This window comes from Vicugna pacos, chromosome 14 (genome assembly GCF_048564905.1).
Source record: "Vicugna pacos chromosome 14, VicPac4, whole genome shotgun sequence".
In the NCBI taxonomy this organism is placed as follows: domain Eukaryota; kingdom Metazoa; phylum Chordata; class Mammalia; order Artiodactyla; family Camelidae; genus Vicugna; species Vicugna pacos.
In genome coordinates this window covers 73,380,195-73,408,158 of record NC_133000.1, presented here as the reverse complement: position 1 = coordinate 73,408,158, position 27,964 = coordinate 73,380,195, and the positions used below count along the sequence as shown (strand labels likewise).

At 53.7% G+C, this 27,964-nt stretch overlaps 1 protein-coding gene across 2 annotated transcripts in view; it reads left to right on the top strand.

The window, feature by feature from the left end:
• The window catches only part of LOC102526166 (inactive ADP-ribosyltransferase ARH2), a 33,667-nt gene that overhangs the window by 2,066 nt on the left and 3,637 nt on the right, over positions 1 to 27,964 (top strand). The window contains exons 1-4 of one of the 2 annotated variants that reach the window (XM_006218182.4): positions 17,266 to 17,529; positions 21,704 to 21,868; positions 25,992 to 26,117; positions 27,601 to 27,741. In XM_006218182.4, the coding sequence (XP_006218244.1) occupies positions 17,316 to 17,529; positions 21,704 to 21,868; positions 25,992 to 26,117; positions 27,601 to 27,741 (646 nt within the window). In that variant the 5' untranslated portion in view covers positions 17,266 to 17,315. Of the gene's footprint in view, positions 1 to 6,350; positions 6,518 to 6,980; positions 17,530 to 21,703; positions 21,869 to 25,991; positions 26,118 to 27,600; positions 27,742 to 27,964 lie in introns of those variants that run through there. The other variant, XR_012080148.1, reaches the window with a different exon arrangement.

Sequence of the window (27,964 nt, the reverse complement as noted above, 5' to 3'; positions counted from 1 at the left end):
ACAAGGTCACAGTTAAACGTTTGAGGCTTTTTCCCTGGGCTCGAGAATTTAATTGACTTTTCTCCTGGATTATCCAGATTTTTACTTCAAGGATTTTGTGCGTTTCAACAGGATAAGACAGTGAAGCAGAAAACCCCCTTCCACCTGCCGTAAGAGTTGCGTCAATAATTTAGCTTCCTGGGCGGGAAGCCTTACTGGAGCCAGGCAGAGCTGGAAGGGCGGGCCCCAGTCCTGCCGAGTGTGGACTTCTACTAGTTTACGTGGATTTAGTTTTGTCTAAATGGACCCCGAGCTTTTTTTCCCCTGTGATTTTTTAGTTTTATGAGGCTTTTTTTTCCTAGAAAGCTTTATGCCAGTTCTCTTTTTTCCGTGTTGCAACGTGAGTCTCTCTGTCACTTTTGGACATGGAGCACATGTCTTCTTTCTTTTTCACTGAAATACAGTTGACTTGCAGTGTTGTGTTAGTTTCTGGGGCACGGCATAGTGAATCGGTTACACACAGATACACGTTCTCGTATTCTTTTCTGTTATGGGTGCTCACACCACACTGACTGTGGTTCCCTGTGCTCTGCAGGAGGACCTTGTTGTTTACCTGTCGGGAGGTTAGACTTAGCTACGGATGACTGTCCGATCCCAGTAAGGGTGACACCAAATTGTTGAAACTTCACTGACAGCGCCCTCCTTTTCCTTCTGCCCAGAGCCTGCTGTGAGCCCAGCTCAGACCCATGGCTCTGTCCCTCTCAGAGCCAGTACCTTCATGCCACTTTGAGGTTTGAGGTGGGGAGGTCTTGGGACCCGGCAGGCACTTGGCAGAACGTGAGGAGGGTCTGTTTGGTTCTCCGTCTGCCCTTCTGCCCCCTGTAACAAGGTGGTGGTGACCCTTGAGACACTGTGTGGCCCTGCAGTGGACCTCACTCTGCCCTGTGTTCCCTCTCGCTCAGAGGGAGGGTTCTCTCTGAACTGTCCTGCAGCTGCTTTGCCACGATTCGGGAGAGGCGGCCACTCTGTCAGAAGTGTCTGACTGTCAGAAGTGCCTCGAGAGATCGTCGACGTCGTCGCACCTGCCAGGTGCCTGTCCGCGTCCCCTGGGCCCATCCTCAGTTGGACGAGTTGGTTACCTGACGGTGCCGTCCTCTGTGGACCAGTCTCCGAGGTTCTAAGGCTGCCGTGTTGACTTTTTCTTGAGCTGAAATCCACACAGCATGTTGTTCACTCTTTCAGAGTGGACAGTTCAGTGTGTTTAGCACGCTCACAGCATTGTGCCGCCACCACCTCCGTCGAGTTTGAAAACACTCCCATCACCCAGAGGAAACCCGATCTGACCAAACTGTCACCCCCAGCCTCTCCCCGCCCCTGTCCCTGTGCATTTGCCTGTCCTGGACACTTCACGGTGTGTGAGCTTTTTGTGTCCGACTTCTGCTCAGCATCGTGTTTCTGAGGTCCACCCACGTCATGGAGTACGTCCCTGCTTCTTTCCTTTCCGTGGCTGAATTCATCCCACGTGTACACCAAATGCTGTTTGTGCGTCCTGACCCAGCTCCTGGGTTCCTAGCCTGAGCTCCACCCTCCCCGGCCTCTGAGAAGCCAATATGGGCAAAACCACATACTCACGCGTGGACCACGTGTATTTCCTGAAGGAAGGATCTGGGACTTTCATCAGATTCCAAAAGGGACCCAAGACCCCAGATGATCGGCAGTCATTGTTCTGCGTGGCCAAAATGTTAGCTCCCTGCGTCACCCCAGGGCAGCGGTTCTCAAACCTCCAAGTCTCAGGCCCCCTGTGTACTTTAAAGTGACTGCATCCCAAGGAGCTGTTGTTGCAGAAGCAGCTCATGGCCGTCGTGTTCACTGGGTCAGATGTTAAAATGGGAAGTTTAAAAACATTTATACATCTAAATATGACAGTAGTAAACCCGTTGCTTATTTACATAACACTTTTGCAAGTATCTTTAATGTCTGGCGTAATAAAAGTTAGGTTCCCAGGTCTTCTGCGTTCAGTCTGTTGTGATATCACCACCAGTCGAGCAACCTCTGGGAGCCTCTGCTATACGCCAGCCAAGGTGAGAAGGTGGATAACAGGTTGGTCATTTTGAGGACAGTTTTGTGATTGGGGAAACCCTGAAGGGTCTCAGGACCCCAGGGACCCCAGACCACACTTGGGCAGCAGCGCGAGGGCTGACTCCATGCCCCCGGCTCCGTTGCTCTCTGCCGCTTTCCCAGCAGCAGGACCGTGGGTTGCTGCAGGGAAAGCTTTGGCAGTTTGCGCTGCTGTTGGTTGGTGGCGTCTGGGGAGAAGCTGGTCTGGTGCAGAGGGGACATTTCAAGTTGCCACTTCCGTCAGGTTTCAGGGCCAGGAGGAGCTGGGCCACTCTGGCTGCTGGTGGGTTTTTAAGTCTTATGAAAACAAGTTTTCCTGACTGATGGTATTTTCTTTGCTATGGCAGCTGGGAGCCTGGTTTTCAGCTCACGCCAGCCCTTGTGCATGGTGCGCGTGCCTGTGTCTTATCCCTTTGTGCCTCCTCTCAATCCCTCCACCTGCATCTCGTTTTCCAGCACGCAGTTCTGCAAGCTGCCGCTTACCCTGTGTGCTCTGCAAGCTGCCTCATCTGCTTCTGAGCAAGACTGAGTAGAAGTCCCTTGATCACGTGACCGTGTGACGCATAGATTATAGAGTCTGTTTTGACTTATAGAAATTAGTGAATCACTTTCATTTCTGGTGTCTTTCTCATCAGGTTACCCTGGATAAATAAAACCTTAACCATCAATGTCTGGAAGCGTTCAGATGGTATTCTGTTTCATTATAAACTATATATAGTGCAGTTACCTGGCAGTTTGTTATTTACCACCCATCCGCAGCCTCTGCCCTGCTTTTCCTCTGCCCTGCTTTTCTGTTTTATTTTTCTTTATTTTTAAATATCTCAATAATTTTTATGTTTATTAGATGTTGAAATGACAATACTTGGGATGTTAAATCCAATAAAACATTAATTTCACCTATTAGTTTTTACTTTTTAAATATAGATATCAGGAACTTTTTTAATTTTTTTATTTTTTAACCTTTTTTATTGATTTATAATCATTTTACAATGTTGTGTCCAATTCCAGTGTAGAGCACAATTTTTCAGTTATACATGAACATACATATATTCATTGTCACATTTTTCCTTCTGTGAGCTACCACAAGATCTTGTGTATATTTCCCTGTGCTACACAGTGTAATCTTGTTTATCTGTTCTACAATTTTGAAATCCCAGTCTGTCCCTTCCCACCCCCTGCCAACCATGAGTCTGTGTTCTATGTCTGTGAGTCCATTTCTGTTTCGTATTTACCGTTTTAGTTCTGTCATGTGCACAGGCATCCTTGTTTTTAGTATCATCTTCATTGAGTTATAACAGGCTTTTTGCGCCTGCGTTTGGAACTTCTGTCGATTATTTTTAACCCTGTGGCATGTGTTTGTTTTCATCAGTGTTGTTCTGCTAATTTTAAAGTGAGAAAACTTAAAATAAAAATATCTCCAAACTGCAAGGCCCTCCTCCTGTTCTCTAGGGCCTGACATTGATTGAAGCCACGGGAAACCGCAGATGAGCTGAGGTGGTGTCAGGCCTCATCTCATCAGAGGGCGCATGTGTTTTATAAAGAGGGATGTCACTGAGACCTGGGAAAAAAACTGCCCTTCTTCATGGGAAGCGGCTGGATAGAGATCAAAACGTGTTTTGCATAAAAGGTTGGTTCTTACACTCTTCTGAAGGCCAGCCTTTGCATCCTGGTTACTACGTGGACACACATTTCCACTTCAGAAGACGGTGCAGCCCTCTTAACTGATGAAGAACAAGGCTTTGTCACCCTGAAATTTGAAGGGAAGTGGACCACCCAGCAAAGAAAGACTAAGAGCAGTCAGTCACGGCAGGGGCGCCGGGGACAGACGCGGACTCAGGCTTTCCTGCCTCTCCACCCGCCGGGCACAAGCTCGACTTGTCTCAGCCGGTGGGTCTGTTGGCGTGTGACGTTTCCTCAGGGAACCGCGTCTGCTGCTCGGCCTGGAATGAGTGGAACCTGCCTGAGGCCAGGACGGCTCCTCCTGACCCGGAGCCCAGGCGGGGCAGCTGTCCCCCGCGTGCAGGGGTAAGAACGGGGTCCGTCTCCCACCTCCTTCCCTGGCGGTACTCGGTGCTCAGGCAGAGCCGGTTGGGGTCCGGTAGACGGGCCGGGGGGGACTCCTGCCCTGACCAGACAACCCGGAGCCCACTGTCTGTCTGCTGCCGGTGGGCCTTGCCCCACAACTAGGTCCAGGCCAGGAGGTGCAGTGTCTTCCCAGCAGCTCCACTGAGGCCGGGAGAGCTGGGAAGAGACTGGTCAAGAGCGGGAGCAAACCCTAAGAGTAGCTGCGGCGCGAGGGGCAGAGCCAGCCTCCTCCTGGCGCGCCTGGTGCTGCTGGAGCAGCTGCCCTTGTCTCAGCGTCCGGACAGCTCGTGCCAGGGAGCCGCATGCTGTGAGCTGGGGGCAGTTGTTCTTTTTATTAAAATCAGCACTTAAATGACCCTTTCCCGTAGGGATGCAGTCTCGCTGCAGAAATAAATCTGCGTGAGAAGTGCGCGCTCAGCAGGCTGCAAAATCTTGCCTCAGGTGTCCGGGCTGTGATGTCCCGCGAGAGCCACCGCAATTCCAGAGTTGATTTATTTTTTCTTTCTAGCAGTTTCTAAGGCTAATCTTGTATTTCCAAAACATAAAAAAAGAAAACCAGAAACGAAACCCCTCATTTAAACAAGTATTAGCCGAAATTGAAGTTCCCTTGGCTTTAAATTTTTATTATTTTCACTTTTTACTTTTGAAAACAACCATGTGTATTTTAATCTGTCTGTTTAGATCCAAAAAATTGATTGACAATTGCCATTCTTTAAAAAAAAAATCTTGGTTCCAAAACATGTTCTGTGGTCAAAAAAACAGATTTGTACTTGTAGTTCTTAAAAAATGAACATTGTTTTCAATTAAGCTTCAGTGTGCTTTCAATTTTTTTGGCTAAGTTAATTGTTGAGCTAATTTTCCAGTCATATGCTATGCGGGGTTTTTAAGTTATTCAAGTATGTTCAGTCCTCTTCAGAAAAGTATTTTTATATGAAAATCGTTCTTTACTTTCTGCTTCGTCCTTCATCATTTAACTGTGTTCGCGTAGGTCTGGTTATTAAGGTCCACAGTCCAGCCATTTTGGGTCCCACAATAAGTGTGTGATTCAGCGGCTGCTGATGGCACATCGGCTGCTCCAGCAATGCGTGCAGATGAGCGAGTGCTTCCCAGTGACCGTGACACAGTCACGACCGTTACACGTGACCGTTAAAAAGACGGCTGTGAGGTGAGGCCGCGTGGACCGGTTTCTCCACCGTCCCCAAGGTCTGTCACGTCAGCAGCACAGACCGAGCAGGACACTGAGTCACCACATCCCCAAGCCTCTGTCCCGAGAGCCCGGGTGGCAGGTTCCCTCCCTGCCCCGGGAGAGGAAAGACAGAGGACCTTTGTGATTTCTTCATTAGGGTCTCATCAGCTCTTCTCTGGTAACAACACACACGTGAAAACGTGGTATTTAGCACTTAAATGTTAAGTTTTGTGTGATGGAAGGAGGGTTTACTGCACTTAATATCCGTTTGCGCAAAGGAGCCCAGGTTTTCCGTTGGCGCCTTCCAGTCAGCAGGTGAGCGTGCGGGTCGTGACGCCAAGTCCGGAGACGCGCGGTCTCGGGTCACCCCACCTGCTTGGGTGAGGGCTTGGAGATTTCACTGTTTGATTTTTCTGATGGAGAAATGCTAAGTTCCCTAATTTTATTTCTAAAGTAGAAATGGAAGGAGGCGGGAGCCTGAATTTGTAAGCTGTTAAATGTGGATGCTTAATGACTGAAAAATATGTGCTGTGCATAGCAGTAGAACTCCAGCAAATGAAGTCACTTTTAAAAGAAAAGCATTGATCTTTCTTTTACTTTGGCAAGGATGTGATGAAAACATACTGTAACTACTTCACCAACTCAGTGTGTTTTGTAGTAGTTTGCCTAAATTGCTTAAATTCTGTAAACGTGACTTTTCATTTTACTTCAGGGAAATTAAATTTTTTTCCTAATGATGAAGCTTTCAAAGGAGTTTCAGTGACTTTTTCCCCCTAAACCCAGAAAGCTGGATTTTCAGATAAGAGTATTTTCTGGATAAATCAGTATTTGCTGCTGCCCCTTTCATGTATCGTAGAAAGTTGCTTTGACTGATGCATTTGAGCGTGCTTGTAGAACTACGTGTAGAGGTGTGGTGCTCACCACCGCTTTAGTAATACTTTTCAAAACAGTGTAACGTTTTCCCCCTTAATTTTAACTGCAGGCCCGCAAGATGGAAATACAGTGGAAGCCGAGGGTACCCGGCGGCTCTGTGGCGGCTCCGGCCTGGGTCCTGCTGCGTCAGCGTTCTGGGTGCAGCCTGGAGACTGGGGGCCGCGAGTCGGTGTGGATGCAGCAAGAGGGATTTGCAGGCGGCATGACACAGCTCGGGTAAGTAAACTCGTCTCAGTTAGACCCTTTGCAGGAAGGAGGGCACGGCCAGTGCGAGTTGGTTCTCAGCAGCCTGCAAGTTTGCACCGATTTACGTTCTTCATGCATTTCACAGATTTCTCACGCATTTGTACCATTAGTGAAGCCTTCGCTGTTCTTTTGAATTTCAGCTGAAGTTTTGTTCAGTATTCTTATTCAGATGAATCCCTTATGTAGCATTTTATGCATTTCATTTTTTTAAAATTTGTATAGTTTTTCATTTTTTATTGTGTTACAGTACGCATGACACAAAACTCACCATTAGTCAAATTCATGGGGACGAAGGGCACAGGGCGGGGGTAACGGATGCTGCCAGTGTCTGGGGAGGAAGAGCCGGGTCACCGTAGTTTTATGAGATGGAAAGAGTCGTGGCGAGACAGTGATGCAGCTGCTCACTTTCTTCTTTCAATTTCTTTCCTTCCAGCTTTGAATTGACAATAAACATCCAGGTTTTTTTGTTTGTTTGCCTGTTTTCAGCCGTTCAGTTTACTTCATAATACTGTGTGCTAAATTTATTGTGTTGCTATATTAAGCACTAATAAAATGTCATTTGTTTTTTTGCCTGTGACATTTCTCTGTTCTACGTACAGGGTTGAATAAAAGCTCCATTAATACCTTAAGGTGTTTCTTACTTGTTAGTGACTCAGACGAGTAGACAGAAGTGCACGACAAGCATCTTGTGATTGTTAAGCCTCGTGAATGATTTCACCAGGGCGCAGGAGCCGGCTTGCTGACTTTCTGATGCTCTGATATTTCAGTGTTGACAACTCACTTATTTTTAGCTGCTGAAGGAGCTTGAAAGCCTTAGGTAAACACGTTCTTAAGACTGTGTGGACAGGGTCGTGGTGTTCTCACTAAACATGAGTCTGTTGAGATGATACACTGTGAGACTTTCTTTAATTCTCATAGTATCTTTCCACCTTCCAGTAGTTGTATAAAACCGACCAGATGAAAGCCACCACAGTTACGGTGGCGTAGCAGCGAGCTTGTTCATGCTGCCTGCACTGAGGGAGCCCCGAGGCCTGGCTGGCGGTTCTGGGGCAGAAGCGCCTGGGAGGAGGCACCGTTGGCCTTGTTCTGCCCGTTATCCCTGCTGTTGGACCCGCCCCGTGGTGGGGGACGTTGGACGCAAGCGCCCCTCACAGAGACGCTGACGGGCATTTCTTATGCTTTGTCTAGAACTACCTTGTACAAGTCGGTTGTTGAAGTTCCTGTCCATTATCCTACTAAGTGTCATAACTTTAAAACTACATTTTTAAAGTTTGGAGTGTGAATCTCCCCAAACATTGTGGGTGACCTCACGCCCTCTTGGAGCACACAGGTTGTGAGTCAGGGTTGCAGGCTGATGGTGGCTGAGGGACTGCTGGCTGCAGCTCGCGGGCAGCTGTAAGTATTCAGACTCTGTCCGTGTTAAATGAAAGTGTGAACGTGTTAGTAACTGTGCTGTAGACTTAACCTCGTGCTTTCGGGGATGCAGAGGACTGTCCGCTTCTGGTCTAAACAGCACGAGGCTCTGCGAGGCACCCTGGCTTTTGTGTCTGCCCGGTTAGGGCAGCTAATCACTTCTCCTGGCTACTGACTCGTGACTCCGGTCAGAGCACCTGCCTTTCACAGTTCACGCTGCACTCTCTCACTGGGGCGTGAGGCTTCCTAGGTGAACCGGGGAAACTTTATGACATACCTTGATGTCTTTGTAAAGAGCAAGCACCGTTGCGTGGACTCTGCTGTGTCGTGGGTCTGTTTTTCATCTTTACCCCAACACCGCACATTCCTACTTGCTGTTCCACTTAGAGTCAGTCTTGACATGAATTAGTAAAGTCTTCCTGCTTTATTCGTCTATTGCAAGATTGGTCGTCAGTTTTTATTATTTCAGTGGGGGCAGAAGAGTCTTTTCAACAAGTGATGCTGTGACAACTGGTAACACAGACTGACACCTGGTCCTCCCTTCTACCGTCTGTAGAGATTACGCTGGGCCAGACTGTGGGCTTGAACAAGACACTGAAAACTATAAAGGTTTAGACAGAACATAAGAGACTATCTTTGTAACCTTGGGGTGAGCAACGGTTTCTTAGAGAAGACATAAAAAGCACTGACGTAAAGGAAAAAAATTGACAAATTAGACTCATCGAAGTTAAAGCTCTGCTCATCAAAAGATACTGTCAAGAAAATGAAAAGATAAAGCAGTGGGAAAAAATATTTGTTCTCTCTGTATGTTATAATCCTTACAAAAATCGAATTATAATTTCTGTATATTTTCTAAATAATAGAGTGGGGAATAAAATAATTTAAAGCTCAGTCCAAAAGAATCTAAGAAAAAAAAGGACACAAGGAAAGTTAGCCTACGGCAGGACAAACAGGAAGCAGAGATAAACGGAGGGTTTAAGCCCAGATGTGTCGGCATTTACATAATTACATTAAATGTAAGTGAATGAAATGTTAGGTGGATTTTAAGAATCCAGCCTCTGTGTATACTATGCAGAGTAGACACAAGTGAAACAGGGCCCAGGACAGTTTGGAGGACAGAAGTTGGTGTGTTGTACGGACATTAACCAGGAAAGGCTGACGTGGTTAGCAATAATAAAATAAGCTTTAAAGTAAAAAGCAATTCTAGAGATAATGGGAGACGTTTCTTGGTGACAAGGGTTTTTCCACCAGGAAGGTAGTGGTTTATTTACAGCAGAAATCGGCATTTTAAAGAGAAAGATACAACCTGCAAGCCAAGTGGGGGATTCTCACATTTGACCGAGGGGTGGGTCCGTAGAGGAGGTAGGACATGTGGACGGCGTAACAAATGGCTAATGGGCATACTTAGAACATTGCCTTTGGTGCTGAAGAACACATGTCCTTTTCAAAAGGACACACAGGGCATTTATAAATATTGACCATAAACTGGGCCATAAAGTAAGTTACAACAAATTTCAAAGGATTGAAATGATGCAGAGCATGTTTTCTGACCACAATCCGATTGCGCTAGGACTGTAACAGAAAGATAACCAGATAGGTTGAAATACATGTGAATGTCGTGCCTCTGAAGGACCCTTGGGTTGAAAAATTTACAGTGGAAATTAGAAAGTATTGTGAATGATGAAGAAAACACTGCATGTGACAACTTGCAGGACTCAGCTTCTTAAACGTCAGAAAGAAAAGCTGCAAATCAGTAAGCCAAGCATCCATCTCAACAAGTAGGAAAAGAGCAGGAAATCAAACTCAGAGTAGACAGAGGGATTAAGTTTTTAAACAGGCGGCAATTCAATGAAATAGGAAAAAAAGTGTACATAGGAAGGGTTCATAAAGCCAAAAGCTTATTACTTGAAAAGGCTTACAAAGTAATGAACAACGACCAACAGACCACGAAAGGGAGCATCACTAGATCCAACAGACGTTACGGTGGGAGAACGTCAGAACAGCCTTACGCTAGTAAACTAGAAATCCTGGCCAAGCAGCGCGCAGCCTAGAAGGACGTCCTGAGGGCGGAAAATCACAGGCCAATCTCGGTCACGAAAATCAAAGGCCCATCAGATGGACATAACACACACAACCCTGAACAAAGTATTAGCAACCAGATGGAACTCTGTCCTGTAGGTCATCCTGGTGTTTCGGTTGATCTGTCTGGGGCCTTGATTTGTATGTTATACTCACTGGAACTTGAATGCCTACCTTCAGTCAACACTGAACCGGAGGTCTCGGCTGGTCCAAGCTGCTGGTAAAGCATTAGCATCCACAAGCCAGTTCAGCCAAACTTCAGGACCCACTGTCAGCAACCGAGAACCACCACATTTCAGAACACTGAACGCAACAGGGCAAGAAAACAAAGTGAACCTGAAAATGTAGTAAGACGACACGGTACTGGGGGCAGAATGGGGAGCCCAGAAGCAGGTCCACGTCTACAGGTGCGTTTGGTTTATGGTAAAGACATCCTGTAGACAGATGGGGAAAGGACAGCCCTTCAGGAATTGGTCCGAGGAGAGCTGCTAGTCATGTGGAAAAAAGTTCATCTTGACCTCTGCCTCCCCGTACACGTGAGAGTCAGGTAAGTGGACTGTAGATCTCAGGGCCAGAGGCTGAAGGCAGGAACCTTTAGAAAGTAATGGGGCAGGATGTCTTCATGGCCGTGCGTAGGAGGGTTGTAAACGTCCTCAAGGAAACGCCGAGGAGGAGACTGACAGCGTGTCAGGCTGAAAATACGGCCTTCTGACCAAGGAGCGCCCTCAGGAGGTGGAGAGGGGCACACGTGCTGTCTGAGAGGGCGAAAAGCTGACGAGGGTGTGCGGGCCTCCCCGATGAAGGGTTCCCACACGACGGTAAGAAAAAGATGACCTAACTGACAGCGGGTAAGAGGCTGGAATAAGCCCTTCGCAAGGTGATTTCCAGGTGGCCGGTGGGAACACAGCAGGCGCTCAGCCTCATCCGCGGCGGCGGGGGCAGGAGGGAGATTAAAACTACAGGTGGACCCTCGCGCTCACTCCCCCGGGAGGCAGAGGGTCAGGAGAGCAGGAAGCCCTGGGCGGGGTGGACCTGGGTCCTGCTGGCGTCTCTTTCTCTCCCCACTTTGCTCTGCACGGGCAGGTGAACACCTCAGCCAATTCACACTTGCCTTCTGGGGTTAAACATTCACATTTTAACTTGTAAACTAGTTTTCAGAAGCCCTGCAGTTGCTGATATTGATGTGTAACTGGCCGATGGGTTAGAGAGTCGGCAGAGAGCATTGGCCATCTCCGTGTCTGTCCGGCCGGGGTGTGATCAGCCAGCGGTCTTAAGATCGGCCGCTTGGCAGGGAGGGCCAGCTGGCGCGGGGAGGCAGCCTGTCGCCCGGATTCGCTGGCATCCCTCTGTGTCTTCGAGACACAGGACTGGCCTGAGCGGGCAGTGGGCTGCTTCTGTCTTTTACCTGTTCCCGGAAAGGAGGGTAGAAACTGGCTTCATTCCTCATCTGGTGCACACGTGGCCATGGCCCGTTTTATAAACGGGAGACTGAGGTGTAGGCAGGAATACGGGCCGTGACAGCAGGCGTGGAGGCCGCCCTCCCCCATCCGTGTGCTCACACCTCCCTGGTGGGCTGCCTGACATGCTCTGGGGGCCGTGGCGACTGTGGCCTGGAGCCCTGGGCATCTCAGGTTCGCGGGCGGCAGCCCGGGTCTGGCCCTCGGGGAGGAGTCGGGCCTGTCTCGCCTGTCCGTCCTCTTCTGGTGGTTTTGCTGGCCTTGGCTCAGCCTCCTCCTGGTCTTTGTCCTCCACGTCCTCCCATCTGTCCTCCCACTGGCTCTCACACTCCCGGGACACGCCAGGACCCCCTCAGCCGGGGTCTGGGCCAAGGTGTTGCCCCTTCACCTGCGTCCCGTGTTCTGAGGGGTTCGGTCTCGGCTGTTGAGTCCTGGGCTGTGCTCCTGTCTCGTGTGGGAAACCTGCCGCGGTTCCGGGGTCCTGAGCAGCCACACCTCTCTCAGCACTGACGCCTCCACCTCCATTGGAAGCAGCAGGTGCGACAGAAAGGCCGGGGAGTCCTTGCAGCACTGCCCCACCTGGCTGTCAGGGCAGGAATGGCCCGGGGCAGACAGGACGCACCAGTCCCCGAAGGAGAGACGGTGGCTCCGTCCAGGCGCTGTCACCATTGTTGTGAAGTGCTGTGAGGATGCATCGGCCCCTGCACTGGGCCCTCAGGTGACAAAACAGACGCTGGGAGTCTGGTGCTGGGTTCACCTCCACCCCGCGTCACCTCCCACACACACACACAGGGGAGCCACACCCCATCCATACTTCCAGCTCCAGTTCTGTTTTGTATTTGTTGTGTTGTAGCCTGTTCCCTTCCACCTGCAGGCGCTGTCTCTGCAGGAATCAGCACACCCGCAGGGGTGCAGTGACCGCCGAGGGCGGGACACTGGGGAGGGTCCAGGTGCCAGGAACCTGGTCTTGTCCCCTGCCACCCTGCAGACCCTCCCATGAGACCTGCTCTCAGGTTGCCAACCCCGGTGGTGTCTTCCATTTCAGTCGTGCTAGGAAGACTGAGGAAAATGTATGAACTGTCTCTAGCGCTGTGACACCCTGGGGTAGCAGGTGGGATGCGTCACCATGCAACAGACAGAGTGGTTGGGTGACCACTTGTGTGGGCATCATGTGGGGACCTGGGGGGCGCGGTTCTGGCTTCAGGACCACGGCAGGTGGCGTTTGCTGTCGGGGTCAGACCTCGCCTCTGGCCAGGCCGCTGCTCAGCCGGCGTCACCCAGCGTGGAGGGTGACGTTCTAATTCTGTCACTTCCGTCTCATTTTCTGTTTGGAATAATCCTTCCACCTTCCAGGGTTTGCTGCCAGGAGCCCCAGTTCATTGAGAAAAGGCAGGGTAAGTGCCGATCATTTGCCTGGATTCACCTGTCATCAAGATAACGACTTGTTTTCGTAGCATCCTTTAAAAAGGATTCGTGTTTATTTATTTATCTTTTATGCTGTGTGAACTCCTGGGTTTAATCGTACACGAAGGTTCAGTTGACTGCAGTTCTGACACCGGGAGCTTAGGCTGCCCGTCTGTGTCCCCAGCCGCACTCCCCGTCCTCAACGCGGCCGGGCGTGTTGGCCCGTTCCCGCCCCAGGCCCGGGATCAGCCGTTTCTCCCAGGAGCCCAGTTTCTGTCAGTGGAGAATGTTGCTCCAGAGCCGTGATCCAGGCAGCAAGATGCTCATTAGCGTCGGCTGGGTCCTCCGCTCCTTGTGCTGATGCTCCCGGCTCAGATTCAGGACTATGGGGCTTTGGGGGTTTTCCACTTCGGCTCTTCTGTTACAACTGCATGTCCTTTTTTCTGCCACCGTCGGTATAAATACTGAGAACTCTTTAAAGGTTGTACATTCTCCCCCATTAAAGGAGTAGATTGTGTCCACGCTGAGCACACGGCCGAGTCTCCCTCTGGACGTGGGTGCAGTCGCGGCGTGTGGTCGTGCGGGTGGTGAGTCTTGTCACCGGTCCGCACGTTGGCGTCCTGGTCACTTAGATCCCGAGGCTCGTGCTGGACCCCGAGCACAAGGAGGTGCCCGAGTCCCTGCGGGCGGAGAATGGTTTTCCTGACATGAAGCCTTTGCCCTCATTTTCTTTCTGTGTCTTACACACGCTACTGCGCTCCCCTCAGGTGCCCTTGGATCGTCTGAGGACGGTCTGCTTTTCCCCTTATTGCCACTTGCTGCTTTTGCCTCGTGCCGAAAGAATTGTTTCCCTTTTGCTTTAAAGCCAGCAGCACCGCTTACAGGCCTGGTCTCAGCCCCAGGCCATGTTCTCAGGGACGTGCTGCGCCTTTCAGCGCCGCGTCTCTGGTCTCTTTCTCTCCAGGGAGAAGTTCTTCCGTCAGGGCTTGTCGCATCTGCTCTGCTCCTTGTGGGCTCTGGCGGCTTGACGCTTGGTGCCAGGATTGAGGTCCATATTTTTTCAATTACCAGATGTCTAGAGTTGAGACCTGTTTTCTCTTTAATCTTCTCTAGATGTCCCTCTGAGAATCGTTTTACTGATTTTATGCGACACCACAGTTGGCTCGTGTAGTTAACTGCCCACGAGCCAGCGGGTCTGCTTCACGTCTCATGATGGACTTGACCTGCCTCAGAAGGTTCATGAAGATGCTTTTTTAAAAATATATTTTATTACGTTTAAAAAGGCATTTTTCCATGAAAAAGATTTCTTTTGTGTGTGATAAATTATAGATTCAGAAGTCATGTTGGCTCCTTTCCACGTTCCATAGCGTGAGTACCCACCCTCCCGTGCGGCTCACACCTTTGGAAGCTAAGATACACGTCACTGTCCCAAGAAATCCCAGACGGGGTCCTCCCCGTCACACGCAGGAGGAGGTGTGTCTGCCCCACGTCACTACCCGGTTTCTCCCGGGTTCGCCCTGTCAGGGGGCCCGTCCGGTGCGGCTGGGAGCAGCAGGGGGGGGCCGTGCCGGGGGTGAGCCGTCCACCTCGCTGCCCACCCTGCGCTCTGAGAAGCTCCTCGTGGACCCTCCCTTGGTTGGAAAGGTCTTCACGTCACAAGTGTGCCTGCTGCTGGCCCACAACCCAGTTTATGAGACAGACAAATCGGGGTCATTTCCCAGGAGACAGGAAGTTCACTGCCGGGTTCCCGTAGACACAGTGTGTGCCTAAAACGTGTGGCTTGGGCCGCATCCGAATGTGTGACTTGCTCAGTGTGCAGGAAGCATCACCTGCAACATGAGGTTTGTGTGAACCTGCGGTGTGTGCACCGCTCATCCTTTTGCACAGAAAGTTTCAAAGAGGACAGAGGCTGTGGAGGGGAAGGGGCGTGAGGCCTGAGACTCAGTCTGGGGGTCGGCCCCCTAGGTGCAGGGCCTGGGCACGTCTCCTGACCTCCGTGCGGCCTCCGAGGCCACATCCCCAAAGGGAAAACCGAGGCCTCCTCCACCTGCAAGCCTGTGATTCTGGGAGCATTTATTCTATACAAAAGAGCTGACTTAATGAAAACCTCAACAGTTTTACAGCACCTTTCGAGGCTTCACGGAGCCTGACGTGTCGTGTTCTGTGCAGAGAAGGTCATAGAACTCGGGTGACCCTGTGTGAGCGGTGGCGGTCTGCGACCCTGTTATTCCCGAGATCTACAGTCAAGTGGGGAAAAGGTGCTGTGTGAGTTGTTTCTCGTAGACACCAGAGCATTTGTGATCGACACGGGCTCTTCAAACACCCACAGGTCTCTGTCTCTTCTGTTACATTTGAGTCACGTGTGCTCAGAGCCTGCCGAGAATGTCAGAACATTAGAGTTGCTCTCTCTGGTGTCGTGGTCTTCTGGCTCTGTTCTTGCTGCTCAGACGCTCACTACTGGACGTCGGGGTCTTGGTCCCACGTCAGGGGAGCCACCGCCATGTTATGGGGCCTCATCCCAGGATACACAGCCGTGGTCACCCACTTTTTAGGTGTCACGTGGTCTGCTAAGTGTGGCTGTTTCCTCGTGGGAAGTTACACATCTCATAACATTAGAATTTCCCTGTGCTGACGCGAGTTACCTCCCTGACTGAGTGCACTGAAATGGAAAGTGCACACATACCGGAGGTACGCAAAGGAACCAGACGCGACAGATTTGGACCGGTGCCTTCTTAGCCGGCCAGCCGAGAGTTCTGGAACAGACATCATCACCTCTTTCTGCGTTGGTGACATAACACGTGTCATTGTGTCCCCGTAACTCAGTAGAAGTGTAAATGGGACATTACATCTTTCTCTGGCTCCGGCTGCGGGGTTCGTAGCACCCGCCAGGGCTCAGTAAACATTGGATGAACGAGGTAGTGAGCTCATCCCTCTGCTCTTCGCTGACGTAGGCCAGACAGTCTGCAGTTGCTTCTAGCATCTTCGACAGGGTTTCTGCTGCCTCAGATTTAGCCGAAGGACCCAGCTTGACTTGGCATCTCAGCCGTCAGCAGTAACTGTTTCTGCCAAAGGTGCTGTTCCTCCTAGGTGAGGCTGTCTGAGGGGCTGCCTTCAGGGAGGGAGCCCGCGTCCCAGTAGCCCAGGTCCAGCTGTGCCAGTTTTGAAGGGCTGTTTGCTCCCACATCTCTCAGAATCCTGCCAGCTGGAACGATGCTCCAGAACCTCATTTTAAACAAATACTGTTATAATGATGCCTGTTCCTTGAGTGCATCTCAGTACCTTGTTAGTCCTGAGAGAAACTTTATTTTTATCAGGTGTGCTTCTGACGTGCAGGTGTCTGACGTGCAGGTGTCTGACGTGCAGGTGTGTGTCTGACGTGCAGGTGTGTGTCTGACGTGCAGGTGTCTGACGTGCAGATACATTTCTGACGTGCAGGTGTCTGACGTGCAGGTGTGTGTCTGACGTGCAGGTGTCTGACGTGCAGGTGCGTGTCTGACGTGCAGGTGCGTGTCTGACGTGCGCCCAGGTCCTGGGGAGCAGGGGCGGGCTGCTTCCCTAACTGCTTGCTTCAAGTCAGGGTCTCTTGTTTACACATCCCACCTCCCCCAGCCCCAGCGCTCCTTTCTGTGTTTACGCGAAGCTTCGAGGTCGGCGGTCCCTCTGCAAGGCTTTGTGCCCCGCGACCACACAAAGCAACTGTGGCGGAGAGCCGTGGGTGGGCGTTGGACTCTGAGAACACGTGTAACCATTTGCAGTGCAGCGGGCTGTGCTTTTTTTCCTGTACACTTGCCTATTTTTTTCCATCATAAACACATTCTATAATCAGCTAATTTCCGAAAAATTAAACTGTGCACGTAACAGGTGAGTCTCACTGTGTCACTCCGTGAAAGAAGCCAGACGCAGAAGGCCACGTGGTGTGTGATCCCAGTTCCCTGAAGTCTGAGCTCCAGGGGCAGAGTGATGACTGGTCCGTGGCAGGGGCTCACTCAGTTACACAAGCGTGGCGTTCGCACTGAGCTGAGTCTGACAGTGTGAGTTACGCTATAAACTGCAGAAATGTGTGCATCTTCAAGAACACCGTGCAGACCCAGCACTGAAAGCAGTTGCTCTGTGTGGGAACCTGGAGCCGTCCGGACGCTGGCTGAGCCACAGTCTCCTCTCCTGAAGAGTCAGTGTCCCTGCAGGCAGGGAAGGAGGCTGACCCCCACGTGGTGCTGTGAGCTGCAGGGTCCAGACAGCTTTCTCATTGGTGCCACCTGCAGAGACAGAAAAGGAGTGTCTGACCATTCGGGGAGGCTCCCGACAGTGACACAAAGACCAAAACAGAAGTCGGCGGGGAGGGCTGAAGGCCACCACTGCCAGGAAGCGGCAGAGGCCGGGCGGCTCGGTGGCTGTGGGCAGGGTGGCCGCCAGAGATGGAGAAGTTTCAGGCTGCGATGCTGCTGGGGGGTGTGGGGGACACTCTGGGTCACGGAAGTGCCTTCAGGGAGGGCAGCGCCTCAGGCACCAAGACCCAGGAGGAGCTGCGGGCATTCGGGGGCCTGGACCACCTCGTGCTCTCACCAGAGAAGTGGCCGGTGAGTGACAACACCATCATGCACATGGCAACGGCGGAGGCCCTCGTCACAGGTAAGGCTCAGCCCGCGCCCTCGCAGGCGACGGCGGGGCTCTCGCCCCAGGGGTGAGGGTGTTACCAGTGCCAGGGTTGGAAGTGCGGTCTGACCCACACCAGTGTGCCCAGCAGGCCGGCGGTGCAGGGCCGTGCCCCTTTGTGGCCTTGGGGACAGCGTGATCTCACGCTGCTTGTCTGCAGGTGCTGCCTCTTACACCAGACTTTCCATTGGGTTTGTGAAGGTTCACAGGCTGAGCCTCTGTTTCTAGAGTTAAAACTGATCAAACCTCCCACTTTGCAGCTGTTTGGGACGAGGGTTAACTTTCCACTGCAGGTGTCAGACCCCTTCCTCTGAATGTATTTGGTGAATGTATAAAATAATAAGCCAGTTTGCAATTTGGACCCAGTAAGACAGTGTTGTTTGGGGATTACTTAGAAATTCCGATGAGTCGCGGCTAAAATGCCATCTACCAAACTGTGCGTTAGCTCAGGTCGCTGCTCACCCATAAATATGCCCCAAGAAAACGCTACAAAATGGGTTGAGATGGGGAGAAAACAACATTCCCTGAACTGCCCTTAAAGCAGCAGGTTGATTTCAGGGACAGTCCGTTTTTGCTGAATTTGGTGAAACAGCAGGTGTCTGATACGAAGGTATCTGCTCTGTTAGAGACTGTTAGAGTCATCAGCGTGTCATTGCAAAATGAGAGTCCAAGGCAGCTCTGCAGTCTCTGGAATGTGAATCTCACTGTGCGCTCACCGCGGGTCCACGTGTGCTGGGGACTCGGTTTAGCTCTGCTGTCACTGCTCAGGAATGCGCCTGCCCCGCCGGGTCCCAAATAGCTGGGAAGGGAGCTGCACACCACAGATAACCGTCTCAAGTCTGCACAGTGACACAGTCCAGATGATCCTGTTTCATGTTTCCGGGAGGTTCTCGTGCCCCTCTGTGTCCCATCCAGGTGCACAGGGTGCCTGCGTGCGTGCCTGGGGCTGGTCCCCCACTTCTTACACCCCAGTCGGTCTGTGCGGTGACCCCTAGACAGCCCACGGCTCATGGCGGGAACTCGCTCTCCCAGGACAGGTCCAGTCGAGTCCTCTTGGCAGAAGCCACCGACCCCGGGTGGCCAAGGGGGACGTGTCGTCGGGCGGGTTCTCACAGGGGCGCCACCAGGGACACAGGCACCATCATGCATGTGAGAAGGCCTGCTCCTCCGGAAACTTGAGCTCACTAAAACTCTAAGCTGAAATTTGTTTAAGTTCTTGAACAGCCCAAACTTTCCCGTTAATAACAAGTTGCAACCTGTGGAGGGGCGTCTGAGTCACGTAAGTAATGGTGACCGCTGACTCAGACACGGCCCCAACTGTGGCCGGTGCTCCCCTAACCCTGGGGGTATCGTCTTCTGGTCCTCACGTCACCCTGAAGGTCCACTTTATTACGGCAGAAAATAGGAGAAGGAGCTGCACAGAGAGGTTGGGTAACTTCCCAGGGTCACACAGCCGAGCGTCTCAGAGCAGGACTGGAACCCAACCTCTCGCACCTGCATCTGAAGCACCGTCCCACACCTGGGACTACTGGACAGCCAATAGTCCGGGGGCCCAGTGGCAGCTCTTCATGATTTCCAAAGACAGGCAGACTTCCTCCTGGGGAGCCGCATCTTGGTGTGTTGAAGGATGTCTCTCTAGCCAGTGTGTTAGGCCGGCGGCAGGGCTGGGGAGCCGCAGTTCTGCTCTAGAAGGAGCAATGGGTGACGTCTTGCTTTGGGGCATGTCCCTGAAACACTGAACAAAAGCAGACGCTGACCTGGGGAGTGGTGTCTGGTACCCTGCAGGGCAGGCGGGTGACCGACCCTGCACACGATCCACCAGAGGCTCCCCACTGAGAGGGACCGTCCCCTGGGGCTCCAGAGCCCCACACGCCCAGCTGCCCGGGGGCTGTCCTCCCTCTGAGCCTCCCTCCAGGAGCTAACTGACACACCTGTACAGGTTCTGAGAGGACTGGGGGCGGCACAGGGAAGCGTGACCGTAGTATTGTGGGAAGCTGGCTGCCGGCACACCGTTGTCTGTCTTCCTCCAGCGTCATCTGTCTGGGGGTCAGCAGCTCCTCCGTCCTGGTCCAGCAGTGGCCATGTCACTGCTGCTGCAGGTGAGGGACCGCCAGGGATGCCAGCAGTGCCACCTGCGTGTCCGCCAGCTGCGGGGCGTGGGTGGGCGAGCCTCTCCAGACTCCACGTGGCTGCCTCTCCATCCGTGGCCGCAGGAATCGCGTCTGGAGAAAGCTGGTGTTTTTGCTGCAAAGTAACTTGACGTTGGCTTTGAGCCTGTTCTTTACGTCGTGAGCTGGGAGGCGCACAGGTGGTCTCACGAGCGGGTCTGTCCCTTGGGAGACGGGCGGAGAGCGGAGTGAGGTGGGAGAGTCAGCAGGTGGAGCTCCAGCGGGAGGCTGTGGGCCCTGCGGCTTTGAAACATCCAGCCTGAATCCAGCACTGGGAGTTCTGTTGCCGTTTCGCTTTTAAGGAGCTTTTCCCCTTCAAGAGGGACGCGACTCCAGAACAGAATGACTCCCTGGGGGGAGGGGCCAGGGCTGCTCACTCCAACTGGGGCTGCGTTGTCCCAGCCTGTGTCCTTACTCAGCAGGAACTGGAAAGAGGCCTGCAGGAGTCCAGGCGAGGCTTTACTCAGGGAGCGAGAACAAGCAACAGGTGCCTGGGCTGGCTCCTTAAACGGGGTGAGGGAAGAGCGGGTCGCTGGGCCGGCACCCCCTGGGCCCGCCATGCTCAGGCCCTGCCCTTGCTCCCCACGCCTCAGAAGTGGCAGTTGGGTTTTGATCTTTTTGTGTCATAATTTGCCTCCAGCCACACGTGCACGTGGTCACCTTGTAGTTTCCTTGTGTGGTCGTTGCTGGAGGGGACAGTACAGCAGTGGGTCCCAGGTCCCAGCCTGTCTCAGCAGTGGCGGCAATGGAGGACCTAGACATGTCTCCCAACCATGGTCACCCAGTGTCACCCAGTGTCATCTGGTGTCAGCTTCCACAAGACCAGAAGGACTCACTGCCCCTCAACCCAGATCTTACCACACCCTCCCATCCCCACTCAGAACTTGGGCAACACTGTGTGGGGGTGGACAGACAGAAGGTCGGGAGCCACTCCTTCACCAGTTCTGCCTCCGGAGGGTCACGACTCTGGGGCACGAGGCCACCCCCACGACCCTGCCTGGACGGGGAGCTGTTGCCTGGTGCATGTGAAACCTCCCTCCTGTCCTGTCCGCGCTGGGACCCTGGCTGGGAGGCAACCTGGGTTTTCATGCCGACAGCACCCCACAGCCTGCTCTGAGCCCAGGAGAGCAGGAGGAAGATGGTCTCCCCACTTCCCCTCACACCTGCCCAGGGCGGGACTCCGCCCCCGGAGAAGAGGGGCAGGACGGCTCCAGAGGGCAGCCCACGGCCTGAAATGCAGTCTGAGCAGAGAATGAGGCTGGTGTCCGTCAGGCTGCACTGGCAAGTGTCCCTGTCCCCGCACCGTCCCCACTCTGCCCTCCCACGGGGCCGGGCACCTTGGACCCCCATTGCAGAGCACGTGTGGCCTCGGTCCAGCAGGCTGTGGGTTAACTTAATGGCAGAAAAGCTCAGGTTTTGCCATGGAAACCCTCTTAGCAGCTCCGGCCCCGGGCAAGTCACTGAACCTGCCTGATCCTTCTCTGGGGAAAAGAGTGGGACCGACACAGCGCAGCCGACGGCAGGCGGTCAGGGTGCCTTGGCGCCCTGTCCTCTGTGCCCCGTCATCAAGGGACTCGAGACCTTGCTTGTCCCCGAAACGCCTTCCCACGGCTGGGGACGCGGCGGGACGCTGGGACAACGGGAACTCGGCTGTCTCACGGGTGCGAGAGTTGGGGGGGGGTCAGCTTCCATACCTCAGACGTGGGCCCCGTTGGGCCCGGCCATCCTCGCGGGGATAGACCCCTCAGCCGCAGATGGGGGTCGTGGGCTTTTCTAGACTCACGTGAGTAACTAGAAGCGTCACGACAACCAACTACAATTCAATTAAATGAAACCCAGAGCGTGCTTCTCTAGGGCGCAGGGTTGTGCTGGACAGTCGCCGAACTCTTCCACCTCTTGTGGGGGACGGGGCTGTCGCCGCCCTTGTCCCCGCCGCTCCGGTCTCTGTCCACCAGCCCGACCCTGCTGTCCCTCCTTCCTAGATTACTGGTGCCTGGACGACCTGTACCGTGAGATGGTGAGACGCTACGTGGACGCACTCGAGAAGCTTCCGGAGCACCGAGCAGACCCGGCCACCGTCGAAGGCTGCTTGCAGCTGAAGCCAGACAACTACCTCCTGGCCTGGCACACGCCCTTCAACGAGAAAGGTCAGGGGTGCTCTCCTCCCCCACCTGCCCGCACCTGGGGCACCGGCCCCGGCCTGGCATCAACCGAGGGGTGGTCAGCTTCCCAGCTCCTTGTCCCCATCACTCCTTTCCTTTAAGGACCGTTTTCTACTGCTTTCCCTTTAAATGTGTATTTTTAGCCAAAGTGTCAAGGAAAGCACACGCCTCCTGAAGAAAGGCGAGTCTCCACCCTGACGTCCTGTGCTCACGGGGTGAGGCACTGGGTCTCTGTGCCCCAGGACCTCTGCCCCTGGTGTCCTGGGCCCGCCCTCCGGGTTTACACTGAAGGAAGCTGTCACGTCAAATGTTAGTAGCACGTAAATAAGCAGGAGAATGTGGTCCATAATAAGGAGAAAAGTAAAAAAATCAGAAGTGGTGAAATCTGACACTCACATCAAGCAAGTATGGACGATAATAGGTGCTCTGTGTTTTCCAAAGCAGAGACGTGTAGGCATAAAAAATAGACCTAAGTCACGTTTCCAGAGAAAAAGACTGCACTGTCTGAGTTGAACGTTTTCCTGGCTGAGATTAATAGAAGATTAGACATTTCAGGGGGAGGTTAGAGGGTCTGAAGGCGCAGCAGCAGACGCCTCCAAGACGGGGCAGAGAGAGACCCCGACATGAAAGGGCCCGAGCGCCAGGACGGGCAGAGCGGCCCCACCGCCCACGGCTCACGTCAAAGAGAGGGGAGGACGGCTCCCCTCAGAAGCAGGGAGGAGGCCCCACGCCCCGAGGGCATCTTCCAGGCAGACAAGCGTGGGGGGCTCATCCCCTGCTCCCTGCTCGGGAGACACACCAGGGAGCTGTTCAAGGGGAGAGGACGCCACCAGCGGGGCCCAAAGTGAGGAAACAGTGACAACCTGGGTTTTTTTATTGAAGGGCAGTGGCTATGCCATGTCGTGTTGGTTTCTGGCGTGCAGCACAGAGACTCAGTTACACACACATACACACACTTGTTCTTTTTCAGATTCTTTTTCATTCTAACTTACTATTCAAACCTCGCTGAAAGATAGTAGACTTTAAAAGTAGTAGCCATGTTACTGTAGAGCACAGGAAACTATATTCAATTTCTTGTAATAACCTAATGGAAAAGACTGAAAAGAAAAAATGTGTATGTATGTATGTGTGTAACTGAATCGCTTTGCTGTACAACTGAAACTAACATTGTAAATTGACTACACTTCAATACAAAATAAAATGTTCTATAAAGTGGTAACCACGTGCTGCAGGGCTTGTCAGCTGTGTCTGAGCAAATGCTGGTGCAGGTGTGAGGTCTTCATTGGAGCCATGACATGGGTCCAGTGCCGTGAAAGCAGACTGACCGCTCAGACAGTGAAGGTCAAAGCTCGTAGGTCAGTGAGAGACGTTGGAACCACCGTGATGATTCTCGCTGGGGAAGCAGCCACGTGCCACCTGGGCTCCTCGGCTGGTCCAGGCAGTGCCAGCCGACCCCACCCCCACCGTGGGAGAAGCCCCCCCACCCCAACTGGGGGCCACGGTGAACGTCATCATCCAGCACCTCGTTACCCTGCGGGGAGAGGGCCCGGGAGGGTGCGCACCCACGACTCCCCTGCCTGGGCTTCAGGAGGGACTTATGTTTGCAGGAGCCTGGAGCGGAGGCCCACGGGGATCTCCTGCGCATCTCCTCCTCCCGTGAGGGAGCCTGCCTCCAATCAGCCTGTGTTGAGTCCTGGGCAGCTCTGAGCACCCAGGAGGTGCGGTGGCCGAGGTCTGTGGGCCCCCTTCTGCCCTGGCACCGTCCTGGCCCTTGCTGTCCTCGCCTGTGCGAATCCTCCCCTGCCGCCGGTGCTGGATCTCCCTGCTCATCCGCATGCAGTCCAAGAAGGGAGGAAGGAGAGGAAGGGCAGGGGCAGCACCAGCAGGCAGGACGTGGGGAACCAGCAGCCGGAGGCTGGACTCGAACCTCATCACGCATCGCACCAAGTGTGAACGGTCCGAGGACCCAAGGGGAAGCAGAGTCCGGGTGGGACAGAGAGGCGGTCCCAACTCTGTGCTGCGTACGAGAAATGCTCTTTAAATATAAAGACACAAACAGGTTAGACGGGAAAGACACGCCCCCTGACGCCGACCAGGGGAGAGCCGAGGGACAGGAAAACACACAAAATGAGAGTGTTGCCGGGAAACAAGGCAGTTTCGTCAGGACCGCGCATCCATCCACCGGGAGGAGCGGCAAACCTGAACGTCCGTGTTCCTCGTAGTAGGCCCCCCAAACAGGTGCGGCCAAAGGAAGAGAGCTGCAGGGGACAGACAGCCGCGGTTGCAGGCAGGGACGCCAGAGCACGGTCGCAGGCCGGAGACTGAAGTCTTCATCCTCGTCTTCACTAGGAGAAGAAGAGCAAATTGAGCCCAAAGGAAACAGAAGACACGAGAAAATGAGAATCAGAGAGAAAATCAGCGACACAGGAAACAGAAAACCAACGAAACCAGAAGTGACTCTTTGAGAAGATAAAAAGTTGACAGTCCCCTGGACAGGTGATCGAGGAGGAGGGAGGCGCGCACATTCCCGGTGTCGGTGGGGAGGGGTGGCGTCACGCCAGAGTCTGCAGGAACCGAAGGGAAAGTGGAGGAATGATGCTACAAGGTTTATGCCGATAAATTTAACAACTTAAATCAGACGGACAAATTCCGGGAAAGACACGAAGTACCACGGTCACTCAAGACTGAGCAGGTCACCCGGCGGCCTCGTATCTGTGGAGAAACACAGAGGAAGTGGGGCTCTGCCAGACAGCGAAGCAGTAACACCAGCGGTGCCCAGCTCTCCCCAGGGAGCAGAGGGCGGGAAGGCTTCCCGAATTCACTCCTCTCTCCTCAGGACGCTGGTAAGAGAAGGGAAAGGGAAGCCGCCGCTGGGAGAGGACGTGGCGAAGCAGACACTTGATGAGGATCTGAGTCCGGAGCTGCAGAGGGCCCTCAGAACCTAACGATGAGAAAAGCAGCCCAGTACGAGACAGGGGGAGCTGTTCAGCACAGCCCAGAGACGCTAAGACGCCCTCAGTCCGCACGAATGAAGCGTGGCCCCGGCTGCCCCCGGCTGCCCCCAGCTGCCCCCACGCGCGTAGCAGGGTGGCCGACTGCAGTGCGGCCAGGACGCGGCTCACAGTCCGGGGCATGCAGCCGTGCGGCCACTTCACAAACCAGCGTGGCAGTCTCTTAAAAAGCCTAACATTGATCCAACACCGAGCTCCACGTTCTGCCCCGAGGAAAGAAAGTGCCCGTCCGCGTGAGGTTTGGTCATGAATGTTCACAGCGTCTTTGTCTGCAACAGCCCAAACTGGAAAAGTTCAGACGTCCATCAACAGGTGGATGGACTGGGCACCTCCGTCCCCACGGTGCAGCCCACCTGCTGGACAGCGACCTGGGTGGGTCTCAAGAGAGGCACGCGGAGCGAAAGCAGCCCGGCAAAGAGTCTGTGCTCCGGGGCCTGTCCTCACACAGACCTGGGACCTGCAGACTGAGCTGCACTCCCAGCCCCGGGGCCGCGTGGGGGGCCCAAGGAACTCTGGGGGACGGACACATTCAGTGTCTTTGCTTAGGGGCTGGTCCCACGGGCCACCATGTCAGGACTGACTTTGCAGTCTTTAAATACATGCAGCTGATCGTACATCAGCTGTAACTCAGTGAAGCTGTTTTTAAAGAGAAAAAATGTGTCATTAAAAGACGCTGTGTGCACAGTTCTGTCTCCTAAATTTTCGCAGCACAAGCACCTTTCGAGCATGTCCACACACCATGAAAATTCCATTTTACATACAATGGAAAAGAATCTGAAAGGAGAAAATACGCACGTGTGCACACGTACACCTGAGTCACTCTGCTGCACACTTGAAACTAACCCTGTAAGTCGACTGCACTTCAATAAAAAATGTTCCTTAAATTCTGGTTTTAAAGGCGCTGTGGCATTCCAGCACATGCTTGCTTTGCGATTTCTTTCATCTCTTTTCTTTATCAGGAATTTACTCAGTTTCCCTATTTTTGACTCATTTGAATGGCGCTACGATCAGTGTGTTACTACATGAATCTTTGTTCATGTTCGATCACTCGTGAGCGCTAGATTGCTCTAACTTCAGGTTTTCCGTGCTCCACGTAGGCTCGGGGTTCGGAGCCGCCACCAAGGCCATGTGCGTGGGCATGCGGTACTGGAAGCCGGAGCGGCTGGAGACCCTCGTGGAGGTCAGCATCGAGTGTGGCCGGATGACCCACAACCACCCCACAGGTAGCACCTGGCGGGCGGGCGGCGCCCACGTGGCCAAACCCGTTGTTTGCTTTGCTTCTTGGTGGGCAGATTTGGCTTCAGTTCTGCTTTCAACCTGAGAGCAGGGCTGGCAACGAGCCGGTGGCCGTGGACAGGAAAGTGTTCTCCTTGGTTTCACGTGGCTCATGTCACAATAAAGACAAAAGAGCAGCCCTGGGTTCTGGAGGAAACTGGGATCCATGCGGGAGTCACGGGAACCAGCGGTTCTGTGCGGTCGTCCCCCTGGAGCCAGCTGGGCGATCACACTCCACGTGGCCCTGCGCTGCGCCCCAGCTGGGCTCTAGGCCAGACAGACACGGGCTAAGGGAGCTGGACCAAGTCCCCCCACTGCCCAAGCCTGCATCTCCTCACCTGTGGCAGGGCCTGCCGGCTGCTAGTGAGGAGGGAAAAGGGAACCTCAGGGGACCTGCGCTCTGGGTTCCCCGGGCCCGTGGTCCGAGGGCGGCAGCGCCGCCTGTGAGACGTGACCAGGAAGGTAGCCAGCCTCCTCGTGACCCGCCGTTGTCCCGGCGAGGTGTGTCACACCCTCCCCAGCCCCCTCGAGGTTGGGGCTGCCAGCTGCCCCATCCAATGTCACCTATGGTGCCCAGGTTTACCTGTGTCAGCCGCCAAACTGCAAGGCCCACCCTGTGCCCCCGGATGCGCCCCTCTGTGGGCAACGTGGCACCCAAGGCGTGAACGTGACAAAATATGCCTTTGAGTCCACGGCAGGGGTGACAGCTGAGCCACAGCCTCCACAGATGAGTTCGTTAGATCCCTAAGGTTTGAGCAGAAGGCATACAGTGTAGCTGGCGGTGGGGGGAGGCGACACTGGGGACAGTTGGGGCCGGTGGACCCTGGACGCCTGCTCACTCACGGTTCAGCCGAAGTAAAGTCAGCGTGAATAGCCTTCAAACAGGAAGGGGCTGAGCATTTGGAAACAATTTGGTGAGTATGGGAATCTGGTTTGAAAATTTAATCGTCTAAGACGTGGGCTGATGTATCACCCACTCGTATTAAGGACGTGTCACTTCCTGCATGGGAGTCAAGTCGTTTGCATATTTTTAGGGTGATGACGAGGGTTCGACTGTGCACAGTTGACAACTGCACTCTCCTTGTCAATCTGAGCTGCCTTTGGCAGCAAGAGCTGCGATGTCTATTCCCCACAGTGCGGCGGAAATGCCCCGTGACGGGAGGGGCGCTGGCGGGTGGTCAGAGCGAGCCGAGCCCTGGGTGTGAGAACTGGATGCTCATCCCTGGAGCTGACGTCTGGGCAGAGGAAGCGCTCCCTCGGGCTGGCCGCATCCCTCCCATAGCCGCTCTGCTCACACAGGAAGCAGGTGTTCCCCCTGAAGGACGGCCGTGACCCTGGGGCAGGTGGAAATGGGAGGTCAAATCTTCAAGGTGGGTCCTGGTCAGGGACGCAGGGGCCAGCATGCCCCCTGACGGCCCCCTGTGCCCCCAGGCTTCCTCGGGTCCCTGTGTACCGCCCTGTTCGCGTCCTACGCTGTCCAGGGAAAGCGGCTGGAGCAGTGGGGGCGAGACATGCTGAAGACAGTCCCACTGGCCGAGGAGTATTGCAAAAAGACCATCCGGCACCTGGCAGGTGAGCCCGGCCTCCCTCCCGCACCCACTCCCTGGCGCCCGGGAAACGGGCAGGTCTCCACTCACCCAGAGCCTGATCTGAAGACCGGCCCCCAGAGAGGGCAGGGCTGTTCACCCGCAGTGAAGCCAGAGCAGCCCCATGGGGCCCGTGTGACAGGCTGACCCACGAAGAAGGTCTGGGGTATCACCTGGCTGGGGGCAGGGGGCTGGCGTGCTCGGGGACC